The sequence below is a fragment of the Neovison vison genome, chromosome 8 (assembly GCF_020171115.1).
Source record: "Neovison vison isolate M4711 chromosome 8, ASM_NN_V1, whole genome shotgun sequence".
In the NCBI taxonomy this organism is placed as follows: Eukaryota; Metazoa; Chordata; class Mammalia; order Carnivora; family Mustelidae; genus Neogale; species Neogale vison.
Window position 1 is genome coordinate 72,017,508 of NC_058098.1, and position 24,566 is coordinate 72,042,073.

The 24,566-nt window shown below is 36.7% G+C and overlaps 1 protein-coding gene across 2 annotated transcripts in view; it reads left to right on the plus strand.

Annotated features, from left to right (window-relative positions):
* The window catches only part of GTF2A1L (general transcription factor IIA subunit 1 like), a 56,183-nt gene extending 36,335 nt beyond the window's left edge, over positions 1–19,848 (plus strand). For both annotated transcript variants that reach the window (XM_044263905.1, XM_044263906.1), the window contains 3 exons: positions 3,741–4,001; positions 5,006–5,095; positions 19,679–19,848. In XM_044263905.1, the coding sequence (XP_044119840.1) occupies positions 3,741–4,001; positions 5,006–5,095; positions 19,679–19,786 (459 nt within the window). In that variant the 3' untranslated portion in view covers positions 19,787–19,848. The remainder of the gene's footprint in view (positions 1–3,740; positions 4,002–5,005; positions 5,096–19,678) is intronic.
* The last annotated feature ends 4,718 nt before the right edge of the window (positions 19,849–24,566 follow it).

Sequence of the window (24,566 nt, forward strand, 5' to 3'; positions counted from 1 at the left end):
ATGGTCTTGAAGTGATACCAACCCAACTTCAGTCTCTTATAAAAATTCTGCTCCTCTTCAGCTCTGCCTTCTCTCACTTTGTTAATGATATCCCAAATTACATCTTTATATATTGTGTTCTCTTAATACAGATCTATAATAATAAATGCGTTTATGCTTTTGTCTTTTAAATCTTGTTCAGGAATAAGTAGAATTACAAATAAAATTATAATACTGGTTTTTGTATTTTTTGTATTTTTGCATTTCTTTATGTATTTTTACCAGAAAACTTTTTATTTTTGTATGGTTTTGAGTTGCTGTCTGGTTTCCTTTCATTTTAATTTAAAGGGTTCCCTTTAGGGAGCCTTGTGGGGCAGGTACAGTGGTAATAAACTCCTTCAGCCTTTATCTTAGAATCTTTTAATTTTTCACACATTTTTACAGGACAGTTTTGCCAGATATAGAATTCCCAGTTGACATTCTTTTCTTTCAGAACTTTAAATATATATCATCCCACAGCCTTCTGGCCTTCAAAGTTTCTGCTGAGAAATCTGCATGTTACCTTATTGAGGATCTCTTGTATGTGATGAGTTTCTTTTCCGTTGCTGATTTAATTACTGCTGTTTTTATTTTTATTTTTTAAGATTTTGGGACGCCTGGGTGGCTCAGTTGGTTGGACGACTGTCTTCGGCTCAGGTCATGATCCCGGAGTCCCGGGATCGAGTCCCGCATCGGGCTTCCAGCTCCACGGGGAGTCTGCTTCTCTCTAACCTTCTCCTCGCTCATGTTCTCTCTCACTGTGTCTCTCTCAAATAAATAAATAAAATCTTTAAAAAAAAAAAGATTTTAATATTATTATTTGTTTTGCTGCAATGACCATTTATTGAATGCTTCTGTAAAGTAGGCACTGTGCTAGATATTCACATAGACACAGAACACTCAAAACTGTATGAACTAGGTCTGATTTAAATAGATCACCACCCTGGGGCACCTGGGTGGCTCAGTGGGTTAAAGCGTCTGCCTTTGGCTCAGGTCATGATCCCAGGGTCCTGGGATCAAGCCCCGCATTGGGTTCTCTGCTCAGCAGGGAGCCTGCTTCCCTTCTTCTCTCTCTCTCTCTCTCTGCCTGCCTCTCTGCCTATTTGTGATCTCTGTCAAATAAAAATAAATAAATAAATAAATAAATCGATCACCACCCCAACCTCTCCTCTACATGTTTACTTTTGGAACAGTCTTGTGCTTATTCTTAAGGAGCATTCTTGCAACTTGTGCCTGGAGTCACAGGGAAGTGAAGGATATTCCCTTGTTGGTTTCATGCTGTTAGCTTTAAGACACCTCTTCTCATATATAACCTGGAAATCACACCCCTAACTCAAGCTAGTCTGTCTTTACAGATTTTGTGGGGAAAAAAGTCCACTAATTTCCACACTCACCTGATCTTGTTTTCTTTATCACACTTCCCTGCATTTCCTAGTTTCAATTAGAACTGAAAGCAATGCACCACAATCACATGAGCATAGCTTCTCATAGTGCTTCCCTCTCCACAGAGAAGGCAGCCCTCATCTCTCCAAGGAGGTAAAGAGCTCATTAGACTTCTTCCCACTTAGTAGATGTGCAGACTCTTAAAAACTGGGTAATTTTTTTGTTATGTTGAGTACTGAGTATTATGAGTAAGTGATGAATCACTAAATTCTACTCCTGAAACAAATAGTACACTAAATGCTGAGTAGAATTTAAATAAAAACTTTAAAAACCCACAAAACTTAAGTTCAATGGGGCAACTTTTGGAAACTTCTCTAAAATTTGAAGTAAAATTTTAAATTAATTAGTGCTGTTTAAAATTTCAATTTCTAATCATGTATTGCTACTACAAAATTATTTTTTATTTTTTAATTTATTATTTATTTATATTTATTTATTTATTTGACAGACAGAGATCACAAGTAGGCAGAGAGTCAGGCAGAGAGAAGAGGAAGCGGTCTCCCTGCTGAGCAGAGAGCCTGATGTGGGGCTTGATCCCAGGACCCTGGGATCTTGACCTGAGCCAAAGCCAGAGGCTTTAACCCCCTGAGCCACCCAGGCACCCCCAAAATTAATTTTTTAAACTAACTTATTTCAGTCTGAATGTTGATGTTCCTTTTCCCCTCAATTTATTGTTGAAATCCTAACCCCCAAAGATGGTGGTGTTAGGAAGTTGGGTCTTTTGGCATGATTAGGTCAGAGTGGAGCCCTTACAAATGGGACAAATTGCCCTACGAAAGAGACCCTATACAGAACTCTCTAGCCTCTCTGCCATGTGAAGACACAGTGAGAAGTCACTGCCTGTGAACTAGAAAGTGGGTTCTCACCAGATACTGAATCTATTTGTAACTTGATCTTGAACTTCCCAGCCTCTAAAACTGTGAGAAATTAATTTCCATTGTTTATAACCTACCTAGCCTATGGCATGTTGTTATAGCAGCTCAAATGGCAGAAGACAATTTCCTTATCCTTTTAGTATCTTCAGAATCTATGGCAAAACCACTTCTTTAATCCCTGATAGTGTTTATTTGTTTTTTCTTTCTCTTTCTCTTTCCTTGTCAGTCTGGCTAAAAGCTTATCAATTTTATTGATCTTTTTAAAGAATGAACTTTTGGTCTAACTTTCTCAATATTTTTCTATTCTCAATTTTATTTATTTCTCTTTTTATTGTTTTCTTTCTTGCCAGGAGCTTAATTCAGTCTTTTTACTTTCTTATGGTAGAATTTTAGGCCATTGATTTGAAACTCGATTCTTTTTTAATATAATCATGTAATGCTGTAATTTCCCTCTAGGCACTGCTTTAGCTACATTTCATAAGTTTGGAAGTGTTATGTTTTTGTTTATATTCAATTAAAATTATGTTCTGCTTTCCCTCGTGACTTAACTCTTTGATCCATGGGTATTTCGAAATGTGTTAATTTTTAAATATTAGAAGATTTTCCAGATCTTTCTGTTACTGATTTCAGGTTTAATTCCTTTGCACTTAGAGAACATTGTGTGTGTTAAATTTGTCAGGATTTATTTTAGCAGAATATGGTCCATTTTGGTGAACATTATGTGTGCTCTTTAAAAAAGTGTGCCTTTTGCTATTTTGGGATGGAGTATTCTATAAATGTCAATTAGGATAAATTGTTCGATTGTGTTTTTCATGTCTTTTTTATATCCTTACTAAATTTCAGTCTATTTTTCTATTGTTCACTGCAAGAGGAATGTTGAATCTCCAACTATAATTATAGATTTGTCTGTTTCTCTTTTCATTTCTGTCAGTTTTGATTTCTTTTTGTTCTTTTGTGCTTGGCTTATTTCAGCTAGTATAATCCTTTATGTTTTTTATTTATCTATTGAGCATGATTTCACTTTACTTTCTACTTCATTGAATTATTGTTTAAAATAAAATGAAAGAGTTAAAATCTAACAAGTACTGTATAAATTTAAGGTGGTATATATAAAAGCCAGCAGTTACTACCTGGAACTAGTAAACTCATTTGTTGTCTATGTATGAATGTGAGTGGATTTACTTTATTTATGATTTAAACCTTACCTCCATGTTTCATAGAAATGCTGAAATTGTTCTAAAGTAAAAAATTAGGGAACATACATAGGAAAGAAAATAAATATAGAAAATAAATATATTTTAAGATTATTGTGAAATGTTTAACTAATTTTATATTTTGTGTGATAAAATTTTTTATACACCTTTTTGACTTGAAAAACTTTACTGCATTTCTTTCTCTTTCTAGGATTCTAATTCTCAGATGGATTTAAGCATTCAGGTCACTGATGATGATATTAATGAAATAATTCAAATAGATGGAACCGGTGATACATCTTCCAATGACGAAATAGGAATTACAAGAGAAGTAGATGAAAATGAATTTCTAAGGATTATTGATGCAGGAGACCTGAAGGTACTTGAAGAAGAAGCTGACAGTATATCAAATGAAGCTTCAACTGCCAACAGTAGTGATAATGAAGATCCTCAAACAGACATTGTAGAAGAGGTGAGGATCACTTTTGAGCTGAAACTTTTTTTTAAATTAAATTTACAGCATTTGTACTTTAGTATACTTTAAATACACTTTATTCTTTAATATATTTTAATCAAGAGGAATCACAATTAAGATTAACCCTGTCTTTAGCCTTTTAAAATGAGACTTATTTGTACCCTAGTATTTAAACTTTTTATCTTAAACTGTAATTCAGACTAGTATTAAGTATTTGGGAATTGGCTACTATATTTGTTGGCCTTAACTGGAGACAGTGGAAGGTTTAGAGGACAGGAGTGGAGGTACAGAAGGCAACCAGGTTAGAAGCATATAGTATCTGCTCTGATTCTAATACAAATGCAGTAAGCTTTTGTGGAATATGGTAAGTAGTAATAACTATCATTTATGGTGGCCTTAGGGATATGCCAGATATCCCACTAAGTCTTACCTGCTTTATGTTATTTAATATTGCCACAGCCCTATGGGTCTTATTACTGCCCTCATTTAACAGATGAGAAAACTGAGATATGAAGAGTTTTAGTACGTTGACGAAGGTCACTCTTATAGTTACCAAGTGTCCAAGCTGGGATTCAAACTCAGGCTATTTGACTTTTTAAGTACAATACTATTCTCTTTCCAAGTAACTTTCTCCCTCCCTTCCTCCCTTCCTCCTTCCGTTCGTTCTTTCTTTCTTTGTTTCTCTCTCTCTCTCTCTCTCCCTCCCTCTCTCCCTTCCTTCATTCCTTCCTAAGATTTTATTTATTTCTTTGAGAGAGAGAGAGTATGGACACAGGGGAGAGCACAAGCAGGAGGAGAGGGAGAAGTGGGTTCCCTGTGAGAAGGGAGCCTGATGCGGGGCCTGATCCCAGGACCCTGAGATCATGACCTGAGCCGAAGGCAGATGCTTAACTGACTGAGCCACCCAGGCACCTCACCAAGTGCTTTTATTACTATATGTATCTCTTTAAAAAATTCACAGCATCATGAAATTCCTTACTGTGACCATCTTTCATCTTTAGGACCCCTTAAATTCTGGAGATGACGTTAGCGAGCAGGATGTGCCAGACCTGTTTGACACGGATAATGTAATCGTCTGCCAGTATGACAAGGTGCTGTATTCACCTTTTGAACTGTGGGTTTATTAATTGCATTTATGGTAGAAAGGTATGTAAAATGATGGACAATATGATGGTAAATTACAATTCATAGTTAATCCTGAAAAAGCTAGTTAATTATATATATTTTGTGTCTTAATATTGTGCTCTGTGGTCTCAGGGATACAAAAAAAGTGATAGTTCTTACTTAAGGAGGTGACAATCTTATTGAAACAAGATGTTTCTATATGTAATGAAAGAATGGCATACAATAAGATGGTAGGTAAATCAGAAGCTAAAATCTGTGACAGGCAAATCAAATGCTAAAGTACGTGGCATATAAATCAAATGCTAAAATACATGGCTTATAAATCAAATAGTAAGATGAGTGGTACAGGCAGTAAGTCCAAAAAGTAGCCAGGAAATATAAGAAATCATTTGTAGTTGGAGTTCTCCACAAATCCTTCATGGGTGATGTGAAGCTTTGAAATAGGTTTTAAATGATTTGTAAGATATAGAAAAGTGTGGAGAGTAGACGTTCTGAGTAGAACAGCTTAATACAAGTAGAACAGTGAAACGAATGCATGTAGAATATACAAGGGGGCAGTGAAGAGACAGCTCTGCCTTACATGTTCTTTTGGATTTATCAGGAAATGAGGTGGGGTTGGGGACAGAGTTGGCAGCAGATTGGAAAATCCACAAGTCTGGTAGGAGAAATTCAAACTTGATTTGATGGACGTTGGCGTTCTGCAAATGTTACTGAGAAAATTATAACTGGACTTAAAACTGGCTGTATTTGCTGATTAGGCAGAGGTAAATGGTTAGAACAGGGAGAGTACAGACATGAAGTAACCAGAGCCTGGACTAGGGGTGGCAATGTAGAACATGAAAGAATCAGTGATGGAAGAATCAACGGGACTTGATTATTTGGACATTAGAGAATGATCAACAAAGAGAGCTGAGGGGCACTTAGGTGTCCAACTTGATCTCAGCTCAGGTCAAGAGTTTAAGATCTCAGGGTCATGAGTTCAAGCCCTGCATTGGGCTGAGCCCACTTAAACAAAAAAAATAGTTGAAGGTGTGTCAGTTTTCAAATCTAGAGATTAAGTTAAAAGCAATTCAGTTTTGACAACTAACAGAGAATACTGCTTTTTCTTCTTTTTAAATACTATATCTGTGATGATGTGGTAGAATAGTCAGCTTTTGTCTTTAATTCCTGCATATTTACTTCTTTATTTTTAGCAGCTTTGAGGTGTAATTCAAATAGAATACAACTCATATTTAAAGTATACAATTCAGCGGTTTTGTATATTCATAAGTATGAATATACCAATGCAGCCATTAACATAGTCCATTTTAAGAACATTTAATCACCTCAAAAAGAAACACATTTCCTTTTAGTTTTCACTCCCATATCTCCCCATTTCCTCCCATCCTCACCCCAGGCCTAAGAAACCACTAATTTACTTTTTGTCTCTTTAGATTTCTCTATTCTGGAGTTCCATATGTAAGGGATCATATAATAAGTGTGTGTGTGTGTGTGTGTGTGTGTGTGTGTGTGTATGTGTGCCTGCCTGCTTTTACTTTATAGTGTTTCAAGATGCATCCATGTCACAGCATATAACAGTTCTTGGTTCTTTTTTATGGCTGAATACTAGTCCATTGAATACCACATTTTATTTATCCAATCATCTGTTGATGGACATTTAGGTTGTTGCAAGTTTTTGGCTATTGCAAAGAATGATGCTTTAAACATTTATTTACAGGTTTTTGTGTGAACATATATTCTCATTTCTCTTGGTATATACAAAGGAGTGAAATTCCAGGGTTATACGGCAATAGTTTGAGGAAGTACCAGACTGTTTACCAAAGTGGCTTTACCATTTTCCATTTCTACCAGCTTTGTATGAGGGTTTAGATTGCTCCAAGTTTTCACTAACACTTGTTATCTTATTTTTTGAATCTAGCCATTCCAGTTGGTATGGAGTGGTATCCCATTGTGATTTTGGTTTGCATTTCCCCGATGACTAATGCATATTTACATCTTTGTCTTTTTTTCAGTAACAATTCTAATATACTTGAGAGAAACAGAGGATGGTGTTTTGAATTGCTATAAAAAGAAATCCGTTTCTCTAAAAATAAGATCGTTTTCTCTCCTATAACATTTTATATAGATAGAAAATGGCAATTTAGATTCTGGTAAACATAAGCATAAGAAGGTAATAGAGAAGAGACCATTCTTAGTTTGAAACTTATTTTAGTTTCATATAAACAGTATATTGCCTTCTATGAAGAAGACACAATAAGGCACTAAATTATGTATGCATCCCATAGAGTCACAGAGGATATTCTAGACCATTATGGATATAGTATCCTTTGTTGTATTGCATTGTGGGAAATAGCTTATAATTAATTACATAGTGCTTTGTATTTTTCAAAGTGTGTTTTCATACATTGTCTTTGCTTCTTTCAGGGGGTAGAAGGAGTGATATTAGGGTATAGTGTTGACAAATCTAGTTGTCTGAGAGTCCTCTCTAATTGATGAATATTTTAAAAACAGTACTAAACATTTTAAACCAAGGCAGTGGGGAGCCACTGAATTGTTCTTAAAAGGGACTGATGAACTTAGAAATAGCTAGCAAAGAAAATGTATCTATAAGGTCAAAGTGGGATGCTAGAGACCACTGCCAGCAGTAGATTTTTATGAGGGAATAATTTCCCAGTTCTGGGCACCAGTTGACTCATTTCAGATCTCATTTAATATAGCGAATGTCAAGTAAGTTTTCAAGTTTTCAGTAGTATTTTAAGAGTTTTACTAGTCAGTGTGTTTTGAAGGCCAGTATCATCAGTTTGTCTGGGAGAGCATTACAAATGTAGACTTTTGGGTCTTACCCCAGAGTATGGAATCTGAATGTGCATTTTAACAAGACCCTGGGGTGATTTGCATGCTTATTAAACTTTGAGTAGTGTTGTTTTTGTTTTACTTTTGTTGTTGTCTTGTTGGCGTTTTTTAGTATATTTAATCTGGCTTTGATTACCGTATGGAATTTACCTTTGAAATTTATAAGTTAACAATTGGGGAAAAACTGAAAATATTGAGATGTGCCAAGAAAAAAGGTTAAATGAAGTCATTGGTCACCATGCTGACTGCAGAATTAAAGGATATAATCATGTTACAGAATGTCTTAGAGAATGTCTAAAATTAATATAAAGGTTATATATAGGGAATAGTAATAATAAATAAAATAATATAATACATATAAAATATATAAATAAAATAACAAATAAATATAATAATAAATAATAAATATAAACAAACATAATAATAAATAAATATAAAATAATGATATAGGGAAGATTGATGGTGAAATGCAACCTTTTACTGTAGATGGGAGTGTTTCATACCATAATTGGACACTATAGTGCAGTATAAAACTATTTGAATATGTTGCATCTTCATGTAACAAGTTAGCAAACTTTAGCTTATTTATAGTTGGCTTTGTCTGGTAGATGATGGTACAATGAGTAATTGGTATGTGTGTAACAGTATCTTTCCCTTTATAAATATATACTTTGTTTTATAAATAGATACTGCATACATGTCTGATAAAAAGTCAAAACACTATAAAACGTACACCATGAAAAGTCTGATTCTTGCTCCTTCACCATTTGTGCTTCCTACTTGTAGCTCCCTGTCTCTTCCTTGAGTGTAAAAATGTAACCAGTTATAATAGTTTCTTAATGTATTTACAGGGTCTTTTTATTCAAGTAGAAACCTAAAAAGTAGCATAGTCAACACTGTATTCTGCATCTTGTCTTTTAAGACAACATATCTTGGATATCTTTGTCCTAATATTTTTATAGCTGTGTAATTTTCCATTGCAGAATTATTTCTGATGAATCTTTGAGTTATTTTTTGGTCATTTGCTATTAAATGACCACATCTGTAAGATATTTCATTAAGTGTGCAGTATATCCATTAAAAAAAAAAAATACCCAGTAGGACCGCTGGTTGGCTCAGTCAGTAGAGCCTGCCTCTCTTGATCTCAGTGTTACTGTAAATTCAAACCCCATGCTGGGTGTGGATATTACTTAAAAACAAAATCTTTAAGAAAAAAAATCTTCAGAAGTGAGATTACTGGGCATTGCTCTCCTAGACTATATTCCAGTATATACTCCCATTACAATATCTGAGAGTGCTGCTTTTCTTACAATCTTGCCAATGGAGTGCAATAAAATATTTGAATCTCTGCTATTATAAAAAGTGGAAAATGATGTCTTGGTGAAATTTTTTAACTTTTCATGTGTTTAAGGACTATTTCTATTTTTATGTGAACTCCTTGTTCATATTATTTGTCTTTTTTTAAAAACTGGGTTATTGTTGTGTTTACTGATTTCTAAGACCTCTATATTGTTTGGGTGGAGATTAGCCCTTATATACAGAAATAGTTTTCCTCAGTTGTTTGCTCTCAGTGCTTTTTCTTTCTTTGATGCAGATGTTATATTTGTCAACCTTAATTTTTATGGCGTCTGATTTTGAGTCATGAATAGAAAGCTCTTTCTTAAGATTTTAAAGGGGATTCGTCATGTGTTCTTGTAGTATTTCTTTGGCTTCTTTCATTTTTCTTTTCCAGGCGGTTACCCAATTTTCCTAACATCACTTGTTGAAAAGTCTATTTTGTCCATGCTAATAAGAGAATGATTCTTTTTTTTTTTTAAAAAAAAAGTATTTATTTTTTACTTATTTGGCAGAGAGAGAGATCACAAGTAGGCAGAGAGGCAGACAGAGAGAGAGAGGCAGAAGCAGGCTCCCTGCCGAGCAGAAAGCCCAATGTGGGGCTCGATCCCAGGACCCTGAGATCATGACCTGAGCTGAAGGCAGAGGCTTAACCCACTGAGCCACCCAGGCACCCCGAGAATGATTCTTTTATTGCCTACTACATTTCCCTCTATATTGGTCTATTTGATTTTCTTTTTTGTCCCATTGGTTTGTCCACTGACCTATACTACATTGATATAATTAAGATTTTTAATATCTGGTAAAGTTAGTACTTCTTCATGAAGCCAAGTGAGGAAAATATCTCAAAGAGGAGAGAGTGTTGAAGGGTGCCATAGATCAGGTATTTAAAAATTTACTGCTAGCTATTTTATCTTTTGTTGCTGTGGTTAAAGGGCTTTTTCATTGTGTCTTCTAACTAGTTCTTATTATATACACAAAGAGTATGAATTTGTGCTTATAAATTTTGTAGCAATACTGAATTATTTTTGGTAATATTTTTATTTTTATTTTTATTTTTTTATTTTTTCCCAATTTATTTATTTTCAGAAAAACAGTATTCATTATTTTTTCACCACACCCAGTGTTCCATGCAAGCTGTGCCCTCTATAATACCCACCACCTGGTACCCCCAACCTCCCACCCCCCCGCCACTTCAAACCCCTCAGATTGTTTTTCAGAGTCCATAGTCTCTCATGGTTCATCTCCCCTTCCAATTTACCCAAAAGCACATACCCTCCCCAATGTCCATAACCCTTCTCCCAACCCCCCTCCCCCCAGCAACACACAGTTTGTTTCGTGAGATTAAGAGTCACTTATGGTTTGTCTCCTTCCCTATCCCATCTTGTTTCATGGATTCTTCTCCTACCCACTTAAGCCCCCATGTTGCATCACCACTTCCTCATATCAGGGAGATCATATGATATTTGTCTTTCTCCGCTTGACTTATTTCGCTAAGCATGATACGCTCTAGTTCCATCCATGTTGTCGCAAATGGCAAGATTTCGTTTCTTTTGATAGCTGCATAGTATTCCATTGTGTATATATACCACATCTTCTTGATCCATTCATCTGTTGATGGACATCTAGGTTCTTTCCATAGTTTGGCTATTGTGGACATTGCTGCTATAAACATTCGGGTGCACGTGCCCCTTTGGATCACTACGTTTGTATCTTTAGGGTAAATTCCCAGTAGTGCAATTGCTGGGTCGTAGGACAGTTCTATTTTCAACATTTTGAGGAACCTCCATGCTGTTTTCCAGAGTGGTTGCACCAGCTTGCATTCCCACCAACAGTGTAGGAGGGTTCCCCTTTCTCCGCATCCTCGCCAGCATCTGTCATTTCCTGACTTGTTGATTTTAGCCATTCTGACTGGTGTGAGGTGATATCTCATTGTGATTTTGATTTGTATTTCCCTGATGCCGAGTGATATGGAGCACTTTTTCATGTGTCTGTTGGCCATCTGGATGTCTTCTTTGCAGAAACGTCTGTTCATGTCCTCTGCCCATTTCTTGATTGGATTATTTGTTCTTTGGGTGTTGAGTTTGTTAAGTTCTTTATAGATTTTGGACACTCGTCCTTTATCTGATATGTCGTTTGCAAATATCTTCTCCCATTCTGTCAGTTGTCTTTTGGTTTTGTTAACTGTTTCCTTTGCTGTGCAAAAGCTTTTGATTTTGATGAAATCCCAAAAGTTCATTTTTGCCTTGGCTTCCCTTGCCTTTGGCGATGTTCCTAGGAAGATGTTGCTGCGGCTGAGGTCGAAGAGGTTGCTGCCTGTGTTCTCCTCAAGGATTTTGATGGATTCCTTTCTCACATTGCGGTCCTTCATCCATTTTGAGTCTATTTTTGTGTGTGGTGTAAGGAATTGGTCCAATTTCATTTTTCTGCACGTGGCTGTCCAATTTTCCCAACACCATTTATTGAAGAGGCTGTCTTTTTTCCATTGGACATTCTTTCCTGCTTTGTCGAAGATTAGTTGACCATAGAGTTGAGGGTCTATTTCTGGGCTCTCTATTCTGTTCCATTGGTCTATGTGTCTGTTTTTGTGCCAGTACCATGCTGTCTTGATGATGACAGCTTTGTAATAAAGCTTGAAGTCCGGAATTGTGATGCCACCAACTTTGGCTTTGTTTTTCAATATCCCTTTGGCTATTCGAGGTCTTTTCTGGTTCCATATAAATTTTAAAATTATTTGTTCCATTTCTTTGAAAAAGATGGATGGTACTTTGATAGGAATTGCATTAAATGTGTAGATTGCTTTAGGTAGCATAGACATTTTCACAATATTTATTCTTCCAATCCAGGAGCATGGAACATTTTTCCATTTCTTTGTGTCTTCCTCAATTTCTTTCATGAGTACTTTATAGTTTTCTGAGTATAGATTCTGTGCCTCTTTGGTTAGGTTTATTCCTAGGTATCTTATGGTTTGGGGTACAATTGTAAATGGGATTGACTCCTTAATTTTTCTTCTGTCTTGTTGTTGGTGTAGAGAAATGCAACTGATTTCTGTGCATTGATCTTATATCCTGACACTTTACTGAATTCCTGTACAAGTTCTAGCAGTTTTGGAGTGGAGTCTTTTGGGTTTTCCACATAGAGTATCATATCATCTGCGAAGAGTGATAATTTGACTTCTTCTTTGCCGATTTGGATGCCTTTAATTTCCTTTTGTTGTCTGATTGCTGAGGCTAGGACTTCTAGTACTATGTTGAATAGCAGTGGTGATAATGGACATCCCTGCCGTGTTCCTGACCTTAGTGGAAAAGCTTTCAGTTTTTCTCCATTGAGAATGATATTTGCAGTGGGTTTTTCATAGATGGCTTTGATGATATTGAGGTATGTGCCCTCTATCCCTACACTTTGAAGGGTTTTGATCAGGAAGGGATGCTGTACTTTGTCAAATGCTTTTTCAGCATCTATTGAGAGTATCATATGGTTCTTGTTCTTTCTTTTATTGATGTGTTGTATCACATTGACTGATTTGCGGATGTTGAACCAACCTTGCAGCCCTGGGATAAATCCCACTTGGTCGTGGTGAATAATCCTTTTAATGTACTGTTGAATCCTATTGGCTAGTATTTTGGTGAGAATTTTCGCATCTGTGTTCATCAAGGATATTGGTCTATAGCTCTCTTTTTTGATGGGATCCTTGTCTGGTTTTGGGATCAAGGTGATGTTGGCCTCATAAAATGAGTTTGGGAGTTTTCCTTCCATTTCTATTTTTTGGAACAGTTTCAGGAGAATAGGAATTAGTTCTTCTTTAAATGTTTGGTAGAATTCCCCCGGGAAGCCATCTGGCCCTGGGCTTTTGTTTGTTTGGAGATTTTTAATGACTGTTTCAATCTCCTTACTGGTTATGGGTCTGTTCAGGCTTTCTATTTCTTCCTGGTTCAATTTTGGTAGTTTATATGTTTCTAGGAATGCATCCATTTCTTCCAGATTGTCAAATTTGTTGGCGTAGAGTTGCTCATAGTATGTTCTTATAATAGTTTGTATTTCTTTGGTGTTAGTTGTGATCTCTCCTCTTTCATTCATGATTTTATTTATTTGGGTCCTTTCTCTTTTCTTTTTGATAAGTCTGGCCAAGGGTTTATCAATTTTATTAATTCTTTCAAAGAACCAGCTCCTAGTTTGGTTGATTTGTTCTATTGTTTTTTTGGTTTCTATTTCATTGATTTCTGCTCTGATCTTTATGATTTCTCTTCTCCTGCTGGGCTTAGGGTTTCTTTCTTGTTCTTTCTCCAGCTCCTTTAGGTGTAGGGTTAGGTTGTGTACCTGGGACCTTTCTTGTTTCTTGAGAAAAGCTTGTACCGCTATATATTTTCCTCTCAGGACTGCCTTTGTTGTGTCCCACAGATTTTGAACCGTTGTATTTTCATTATCATTTGTTTCCATGATTTTTTTCAATTCTTCTTTAATTTCCCGGTTGACCCATTCATTCTTTAGAAGGATGCTGTTTAGTCTCCATGTATTTGTGTTCCTTCCAAACTTCCTCTTGTGGTTGAGTTCTAGCTTCAGAGCATTGTGGTCTGAAAATATGCAGGGAATGATCCCAATCTTTTGATACTGGTTGAGTCCTGATTTAGGACCGAGGATGTGATCTATTCTGGAGAATGTTCCATGTGCACTAGAGAAGAATGTGTATTCTGTTGCTTTGGGATGAAATGTTCTGAATATATCTGTGATGTCCATCTCATCCAGTGTATCATTTAAGGCCTTTATTTCCCTGTTGATCTTTTGCTTGGATGATCTGTCCATTTCAGTGAGGGGAGTGTTAAAGTCCCCTACTATTATTGTATTATTGTTGATGTGTTTCTTTGATTTTGTTATTAATTGGTTTATATAGTTGGCTGCACCCACGTTGGGGGGCATAGATATTTAAAATTGTTAGTTCTTCTTGTTGGACAGACCCTTTGAGTATGATATAGTGTCCTTCCTCATCTCTTATTATAGTCTTTGGCTTAAAATCTAATTGATCTGATATAAGGATTGCCACTCCTGCTTTTTTCTGATGTCCATTAGCATGGTAAATTCTTTTCCACCCCCTCACTTTAAGTCTGGAGGTGTCTTCGGGTTTAAAATGAGTTTCTTGGAGGCAACATATAGATGGGTTTTGTTTTTTTATCCATTCTGATACCCTGTGTCTTTTGATTGGGGCATTTAGCCCATTAACATTCAGGGTAACTATTGAGAGATATGATTTTAGTGCCATTGTATTGCCTGTAAGGTGACTGTTACTGTATATTGTCTCTGTTCCTTTCTGATCTACCACTTGTAGGCTCTCTCTTTGCTTAGAGGACCCCTTTCAGTATTTCCTGTAGAGCTGGTTTGGTGTTTGCAAATTCTTTCAGTTTTTGTTTGTCCTGGAAGCTTTTAATCTCTCCTTCTATTTTCAATGGTAGCCTAGCTGGATATAGTATTCTTGGCTGCATGTTTTTCTCGTTTAGTGCTCTGAAAATATCATGCCAGCTCTTTCTGGCCTGCCAGGTCTCTGTGGATAAGTCAGCTGCCAATCTAATACTTTTACCATTGTATGTTACAGACTTCTTTTCCCGGGCTGCTTTCAGGATTTTCTCTTTGTCACTAAGGCTTGTAAATTTTACTATTAGGTGATGGGGTGTGGGCCTATTTTTATTGATTTTGAGGGGCGTTCTCTGAACCTCCTGAATTTTGATGCTCGTTCCCTTTGCCATATTGGGGAAATTCTCCCCAATAATTCTCTCCAGTATACCTTCTGCTCCCCTCTCTCTTTCTTCTTCTTCTGGAATCCCAATTATTCTAATGTTGTTTCGTCTTATGGTGTCACTTATCTCTCGAATTCTCCCCTCATGATCCAGTAGCTGTTTGTCCCTCTTTTGCTCAGCTTCTTTATTCTCTGTCATTTGGTCTTCTATATCGCTAATTCTTTCTTCTGCCTCATTTATCCTAGCAGTGAGAGCCTCCATTTTTGATTGAACTTCATTAATAGCTTTTTTGATTTCAACTTGGTTAGATTTTAGTTCTTTTATTTCTCCAGAAAGGGCTTTTATATCTCTGGAGAGGGTTTCTCTAATATCTTCCATGCCTTTTTCAAGCCCGGCTAGAACCTTGAGAATTGTCATTTTGAACTCTAGATCTGACATATTACCAATGTCTGTATTGATTAGGTCCCTAGCCTTCGGTACTGCCTCTTGTTCTTTTTTTTGTTGTAAATTTTTCCGCCTTGTCATTTTGTCCAGCTAAGAGTATATGAAGGAGCAAGTAAAATACTAAACGGGTGGCAACAATCCCAGGAAAATATGCTTTAACCAAATCAGAAGAGATCCCAAATCGTGAGGGGGGATTGTTCCCCCCTCACGATTGGGTGAGAGATCTCCTCTGATTGGGATCTCCTTTGATTGGGATCTCCCAATCTCTTCTGATTGGGATCTCTTCTGATTTGGGGATAAAAAGAGGTTCAAAAAGAAAGAAAGATAAAAAAGAAAAAAAGAATTAAAAAAAAGAGATTGAATTAAAAATTCAATCAAGAATTTAAAAAAGAATTAAGAAAAAAGATTGAAGAGATTAGGATCTCTTCTGATTTGGGGATAAAAAGAGGTTCAAAGATAAAGAAAGAAAAAAAAGAAAAAAAAGAATTAAAAAAAAAGAAAATGAATAAAGAAAAGTATAAAAAAGAAAAAAATATATATATATTAGATAATCTAGTTAAAAAACGTTAAAAAAGAAAAGGGTAAAAGTTATAAAAAATTTTAGCAGAAGAAGAGAAAAAAAAATGAAAAAGAAAAAAATTAAATTAACTGCAAGACTAAAAAATCACAGGCAGAAAGCCATGAGTTCCGTGGTTTGTTTTCTCCTCCTCTGGAATTCTGCTGCTTTCTCCTTGGTATTCAAACTGCACTCCTTGGTAGGTGAACTTGGTCTTGCCTGGATTTCTTGTTGATCTTCTGGGGGAGGGGCCTGTTGTAGTGATTCTCAAGTGTCTTTGCCCCAGGCGGAATTACACCGCCCTTACCAGGGGCCGGGCTGAGTGATCTGCTCAGCTTTGCTTTCAGGAGCTTTTGTTCCCTGAGCGTTTTCCGTAGAGTTCCGGAGGACGGGAATACAAATGGCGGCCTCCTGGTCTCAGGCCCGGAGGAGCCGAGAGCCCGGGGCCCCGCTCCCCAGTGCGCCCTCAGCGAACAGCTCCTAGTAACTCATGTCTGCCTAACCTCCGGCCATGCTCCGAGCTCACCGAGCTTGCGACCAGTTCAAGGCAACTCCGAGCTGCGAGCTTACTGTCGGCTCTGTCTCTGCAGCTGGCTTTCCCGCTCCAATATCCACAAGCTCTGCGACACTCAGACACCCCCGATCCTTCTGTGACCCCGCGGGACCTGACGTCACGCCGACCCCGCGTGGGCTTCGCCTGGTTTAGCCTCCGGAGCGATGTCCCTCAGCGGAACAGACTTTTAAAAGTCCTGATTTTGTGCTCCATTGCTCCGCCACTTGCCGGGAGCCGGCCCCTCCCCCCGAGGTCTATCTTCCCGTCGCTTTGGATTCACTTCTCCGCCAGTCCTACCTTTCAGAAAGTGGTTGTTTTTCTGTTTCTAGAATTGCTGTTCTTCTTCTCTTCGATCTGCCGATGGATTTGCAGGTGTTTGCAATCTTTAGATAAGCTCTCTAGCTGATCTCCTGTTAGCTGAGGTAGTCTCAGCCTGCTACTTCTCCGCCATCTTGACTCCTCCCTCCTATTTTTGGTAATATTTTTAAAAGATTTATTTATTTGAGAGAGAACACGAGTGCTCACAAGTGAGTGTGGGAAGGAGCAGAGGGAATCTCAAGCAGACCTCATGCTGAGTGTGGAGTTGCAGGTGGGCTCGAACCCACAACTCTTGAGATCACAACCTGAGCCAAAATCAAGAGCTGGACGTTCAACTGACTGAGCCACCCAGGTGTCTCTTTATTTAGTAATTTTTTACTTGATTCTCTTAGAGTTTTCCAATGTGCAGTCATTGCATCTGTAAATATTTATCCTTTCCAACTTCTATACCTCCACTTCTTTCTTCTTGTTTACTTGCATTATCCAGTGCAAGTTGTACTTTCCTCTTATCTAATTGTATTAGTTAGGATCTCTAGAATAAAAACTTGAATAAGCCTTGTCTATGTCTTGATTTTAGTGGGAATACTTTTAGGGTTCCCCACTAACCTCTAAGACAGCTTTTAGGCTGAGGTAGAGGTGTGTGTGTATGTGTGTATGTGTGTGTGTGTGTGTGTGTGTGTGTGTGTGTGTGCATGTGTGTGATGCAGTCTTTGATTCTTATTGAGTTAAACAAATGTCTTAAATTCTTTATTTAATGCTTTCTCAACATCATTGGGAATTATTATATGGTTTATCTCCATAGCTCTAGTAATGCAGTTTTTTTATTAATAAATTCCTAATATTGAACCATTGTTGCATTTCTAGAATAAATGTACTAATTATGCACTATTTCTAGAATAAAGTTACTAGGATGATTTGCTGCTGTTACTGTTGTTCTCCTCCTAGTTATGGTCAGATTTTTTTTTTTTTTTAGATTTTATTTATTCGACAGATAGAGTGAGAGAGCACAAGCAGGCAGAGCAGCAGAGGGAGAGAGAGAAGCAGGCTCCCCACTGAGCAAGGAGTCCAATGTGGGGCTTGATCCCAGAACCCTGGGATCATGACCCAAACTGAAGGCAGTCGCTTAACCAACTGAGCCACCCAGGGGGCCCCAGTGGTCAGATTTTATCATCTATGCTGAGTTTAGGATTCTGAATATCCTCAAGGACTTTTTAAAAAATATGTATGTATGTATGTATTTTCTTCAGGGACTTTTAAAGATATGTCCAAGTATAAATTTAGGAGTCAAACTTAGAAGAAATTTTCCATTATTAAGACTTCTTCCCCCTATACAAATAGGGGTTTATCATTTGTATTTTCTTATGCTTCACAAAATGTATATGAATATTGGTCACAGGTTTTCCTTCTTTGGTTTGACTGTTTGCAATAAACATCTGGGTTTAATTTTTACCCTTGATTTCAGATCATACATATCTAAGGTTTTTAAATAGTCACTTGTGGTTTACCCAGAGGTAATAATGATTTTATGATTTCTTACCTCTTGGAGTAGTAGGATTTTCTAGTTTTTATTTTGTATGTATTTAGACTGACTTATTAAGTCCAAGGAACTGCCAGTAGAATCTTGTAGATTATAAACTGTACCTTCTGACCTTGCTCAGTACTTTACTGTAAATTTCTCATTCAAAATGAAATTCCACTTTTTTTCATGCCTGATAATATTAACTACATCCTCTCTGTTTATTCTGTTGTAGACATAGTGAACCCTTTGCTGTTTTTGAACAATCCAGGTATCCTCCCTCCTCAGGACTTTGGTGCTTCTGTTCCCTTTGCCTGGAATGTTCTCTGTGGTTAATATCTTCCTGGCTTTATCCTTTACCTTCTTTAAGTCTTTGCTCAAATGTTATCTCATAAGTCAGGCTCACACTGACTTTCTTATTTAAAGTTATAACCCACCTCTGTATTTGTGATCTTTCTTTTCCTCCTCTAGTTTTCATAGCACTTAGGACCTTTTAATATTCCTTATAATTAGGTTATATTTATTAGGTTTCTATTCCCTCCATTCTTACTAAAATGTAAACTATTCAAAGTCAGGAATTTTTCCGGGTTTTAAAAAGTAAAAAAAAAAAAAAAAAAAAAAATATATATATATATATATATATATATATGACATATATATTCTAAACTGATATATCTACAGTGCTTAAAATAATACCTGACATACAAAAACTCATTATTTGCTGGATGAATGAATAAACTATGTTGAGGAGGTCTTATTTTAATTTTAATTTAATTTTATTTTATTTTTATTGATATTTTTTAAAGTATTGTGAAGGAAAAGGAGTCGAAGTGAGACTTTTTAAAAAAAATTTTTATTATTTATTTGTCAGAGAGAGAGAGAGAGAGAGATCACAAGTAGGCAGAGAGGCAGACAGAGAGAAGGTGGGGAAGCAGGCTCCCTGCTGAGCAGAGAGCCCAATGCGGCCCTATCCCAGGACACTGAGATCATGACCTGAGCTGAAGGCAAAGGCTTAACCCACTGAGCCACCCAGGTGCCCCCGAAGTGAGACTTTTGAGGGTTCAGCCTGAACACTCTGTGCTAATAAAGAGGTATATTGGGAGAAAGTGTAGGTATAGTATGTGAGGAGGTCTTATTTTTTAATAACTCCCATTTAGGGTCAGAATAATCCTGTGTGATATGCAAAGAATTATAAATGATCCTTTAACTTATAAAATTAATTAATTTAGACTATTTTTCTCCCTCCAGATTCATCGAAGCAAGAACAAATGGAAATTCTATTTGAAAGATGGTGTTATGTGTTTTGGAGGGAGAGATTATGTATTTGCCAAAGCCATTGGTGATGCAGAGTGGTAAAACTTAAGAGCTCGATACACCATAAACATCAGTGGGACTATATCACATATTGTGAAACCTATTTTTATTTTTTATATAGCCCAGTATAGAGCTGCTCAAATTTTTTAGTTCACTGTGTGGAGTTTAATAAAACTATAATTCAGATGCAGATACAAATACACAATTTTATATTTCTTTCATTTGTTGTTTTAATGGGGTTTCTTAAAAAAAAAAAAACAACCCTGGGGCGCCTGGGTGGCTCAGTGGGTTGAGCCGCTGCCTTCGGCTCAGGTCATGATCTCAGGGTCCTGGGATCGAGTCCCGCATCGGGCTCTCTGCTCAGCAGGGAGCCTGCTTCCACCTCTCTCTCTGCCTGCCTCTCTGCCTACTTGTGACCTCTCTCTGTCAAATAAATAAAATCTTAAAAAAAAAAAAAAAACCAACCCTCATTATCTATAGCATTACGAAGCATAAATGAATCAGATGTAATGGAGCATGAAGAAATATCACATTTCTTTCATCTTGAAGTAAAATTTAAATCAGACTCCAATTCCCTTTCATGATAAAGTTGGTATCAGTTATTAGATTGGGGCTGGTGTCCTCCCATCTCTCCCCAAACCATGTTGCAACAGACCTTAGAGAGTTTTGTAATTAGAAGGATATTCAAGAAAGCTTCTCTAGGTCTTCAGTCTACACTGATAACTAATGATATGCTGACTGTGCCAGCCCAAGTGGTCCCTTGGAAGCAGATGTCTGTTGAAACTGTACTATACTTGAATATGGAAATCTGTGCTGAGCCCAGGATCCCTGGAGCTAAGGATCAGCCTCTTTAGGCTTAGCACATGACGGGGCCATTCTTCTTCATATTCTGCTATCTTCCTGAGAATTGTGAGGAAGTGGTTATGTTTCCATTCTGTTTCTTGAAACTTCAGACTTCTGTCTTCTTAGTCATGGTGGGTTTTTCCTCCATCTGTAGTTTTTTCCTGTTTTTCTTAACAGTGGAAAATCCCTTTGCAGACTCCTTTTCCCTGAAAGACACCATCTCTTTTCATTTGCCCCCACAGGGAATTCCCTCACTGAATTTGGGTTTTCTGAAGCAAAAGTTAAGAAGAGATATTCTTTTCAGGAACTTTCTGTTTTGGTCAGGCAATCTCATTTGACACAGGAAGATCTAGATAACTTTCTTAAAATCAGGGAGTGAAAAAAAAGTGCAAAACACAAATAGCTCTCATTTTCCTACAGCACTAAAAACATGGAATAGGGGCACCTGAGTGGCTTAGTTGTTAAGCGATTGCCTTCAGCTCAGGTCCTAATCCCAGGGTCCTGGGATGGAGCCCCACATTGGACTCCTGGCTCGGCGGGAAGCCTGCTTCTCCGTCTCACACTTCCACTGCTTGTGTTTCCTCTCTTGCTGTGTCTCTCTCTGTCAGATAAATAAATAAAATCTTAAAAAAAAACAAAACACCTAATGAATATCCCAATGAGTTCTGTAATACTCTTTCCCTTAGTAGATTCAAATTCATGAAGGGAACATTTTCCCCATCATTCTGGTTCTCTTAACAGGTAGAGTATACATGGTCTCTAAGATCCTACTTTCAGCCCTGAATGGTGTTTTCTAGGATGTAACTCTCATAGAAAATCCAGTGCTGATATGAGTGGTTTATGGTCTCAGAAAACTCCCCAAGGATTAGATAGCTTGGTTTGACTGGTCACAGGGCAAATTCCTCATTTCTTTTTTTTTTTAATTTAATAGTTTCTTTTTATACAATTAAAAAAAAATTAAGTAGGCTCCATACCCAATATGGGGCTTTAACTCATGACCCTGAGATCAAAGTTGCATGCTCTACCAATTGAGCCAGCCAGGTTCCCCAATTCCTCATTTCTTTTTCAGAGACAACCCCATTTGTAGAATTTAATTTATTCCAGTACTTGTCCTGTCCTACCCAAGGGACTCAGCTACTGGTAGATCTTTTCAAAGTCTGGATTAATCTTTTCTGGGCCTTGGACAACATTTGTGGGGTACTGTCTTTGGCCTAAAGTAGGCAGCTGAAAGAGGATTCAGTTAGTACTAGTGAATGTACTCCTCTCCAAAGCAGATTCTCCAGCTATGCCTGCTTTATCCTCAGAGTAATTATTCTTTTCCTTATGACCCCTGCTGTCCCAGATCTTTGTCTGTTTTTTAAAAACTTCCCTTTAATGAATGTTGTCCTCATGTGAAATGTCCATCTTTTCTACATGGAAGGCAAAAGGATGGCACTTACTTGTTTTGTTTTTTCCTAAAATGTACGCCATCCAGGACTGAAGATTCTAGGGTTGTTCTTGCTTTCGCCCTCCCAGTGTTGTCCAATCATTCTGCATTTGTCCTAAGCAAATTAAGGGCTGAATTTATTGAGAATGTACATTCACTTGGGAGCTGGGGTTTAATGTATTGATTCAAATGTTTGGGAGATGCAATAACAGTTGTTTCTAAAATTCATTTACTCTTTTCCATTGTGGATTTTAAAATCTCACTTTGCTTCAGTGATTTTTTAAATGGCATATCACAAATACTACTATGTTGGTCCTCTTTATTTATGTGGTCCTCCTTATTTTTTATCATCAAAGAAAAAAGTCACACTTGTCCCATTTGTGTCTCTGCAAGCCTTCATGCCCCTGATCTTTTAAAATAGCAAAAAATCATTTTAAAAACTAAGCTTACCACAAAAGAAAACAAAGCCAACAATAATCTTGGCATGCTGATGTAAATTATAGTTTTGGCGATGACTGTAGAGAGAATTAAGAGATTCTCCAAATTATTTTGGACCTTGTGCCCTTTTATTAGTTTCAAATAATGCCAGAAAAAAAATTCTACTTCCTGAAAAGTTGTCAAAACCAGCAGTTTTGAAAATTTTTTGGTCACGATTTACACTAAGAAATTAACAACCAGTATATGTTTACATGTGCATAGACACACATAACACAAGTTATATAAAAGTTTTAAAAAATCATGCTTAACTCTAGCACAGGATGGCCTCCTATACTTCCTATTTGATTCTGTTCTGTTGCATTAAAAATTGATGGTCTTGACCCACTAAATTAATTTCACTACCTACTGATGGGTCATGACTCATAGTCAAAGTATTTTTAATCTCGTGCTAAAGAGCACAAGACAAATCTTACTAGTGTATTTTAAAAGAAAAAATTATTTTATAAACCCTATAAGTGGTGTTTGAGACTTGGCTTTGATATGGTATTACTTTTACTTTCAGAAACCCTTCATCATGTCCAAGCTGAGCATTTCTTATTGTATGTTATAACAAAATCCTATTAGGTAGGTTGTAAATACAGTACCTTGGCAAATGTCATCCTGTGCCCTTTTATAGGTAGAGAAAGTATCTCTATTATAGAGGTTACAATTTGCTGTGTTAAATGAAATTTTTGAAAGTCTCATGTATCCTTATTCCTATTTCAAACTTTTTCTCATGCTCGCACCCTACAGTGCTTTCTTACATACTTTCTACCTCTCCCTAAAAGGGAAAGATCTTGTTGAATTTGCACAGTCTCTTAGGGATTGACCAACTGATCTTGCCTGGAATACCTTCTTTACCTATTTTATTCAATGTCCTATAATATGTGTTACTAATCACCCGTACGACTCAGACTCCACAGGGCAATGAGGTTTCAAGTCTGGCTGAGGCACTCAGTTTCAGTAATATTAGTTATATATGAAAATGAAAATCTTTAGAATGAATACAACCATTAATTGGGGTGGTAAGCAGGGGAATTTAATGGGGATTTTCTTTTGACTCCTGTTATTAGGTTAATATTATGCTGTTTTCATGTAAATATACTGTAATATGCCACATGGGAACTTTGTGATTTATAACTAAAAAGCTAAATTATAAATAGGAAGGCTATGATAATAATGCTTAGGAAGGAATTCAATATTAATAAAAAATATTGCACATTTTAAAGAAAAGATTATTTCCAATTAGGAACACACTTATTGAAATCTTTGTGACATAAAGATTCTTAATTTACACGTGGACTTAATACATTTTTGAGGAAACTAAAACCAGGCCCTTTAAAGCAAATGTTAGGAATGGAAGACAAAGTACCTTTAAAAATATTTTGTAAATTTAGATGAGTGATTCTTAACTGATTAACCCTTCTTTGTCATTTTGTAAACTGCCAGTGATAATATTGAACACAAAAACAAAACAAACCCACAAGATAGAAATAAAATTTCCTGAGCATTTGATGTTTTTATCATTTATGTATGAAGGATTACACAGATTAAGAATACACCAGGCCCTCTCATGAGGAAAATACTTCTTCATAATGATTTGTCTTATATTTTTGTTAATAAAGTGAATTAGCTGATAAATTATTAATCACCTACCATGTATAAGACTCAAGGATAGATCCAGTGGAAGAAACAAGTAAAATAAATGAGTTTATCATTAAAGAAATTTATAAAATAGGTGAAATATAGGTATATGTGTATGGACAATACCCAGGACGTAGCATAAAAGACAGATGAATGATAGGGATGGCAAGTGCAGAAGTCCAGAGAAATTGTTGTGGGCCACATATTTATTACTTATGCCTCACTTTATTTCAGGTAAAGGAGGTGTCTTAAATTCAGTGGCTTAGAAAGAAGGTGGATTAGGAGAGTTTAGTAACAAAGTTAAACCTGTGGCTGGGGTCTTATGGGGTGCAGGAGGAAGACAGGTAAGGAGGAAGGTATTCTGGACAGTAACAGTGGCACAGGCACCAGAATCCAGATGCGTGGGGCATGGCTAGGGAAGAGCAAGTGGAA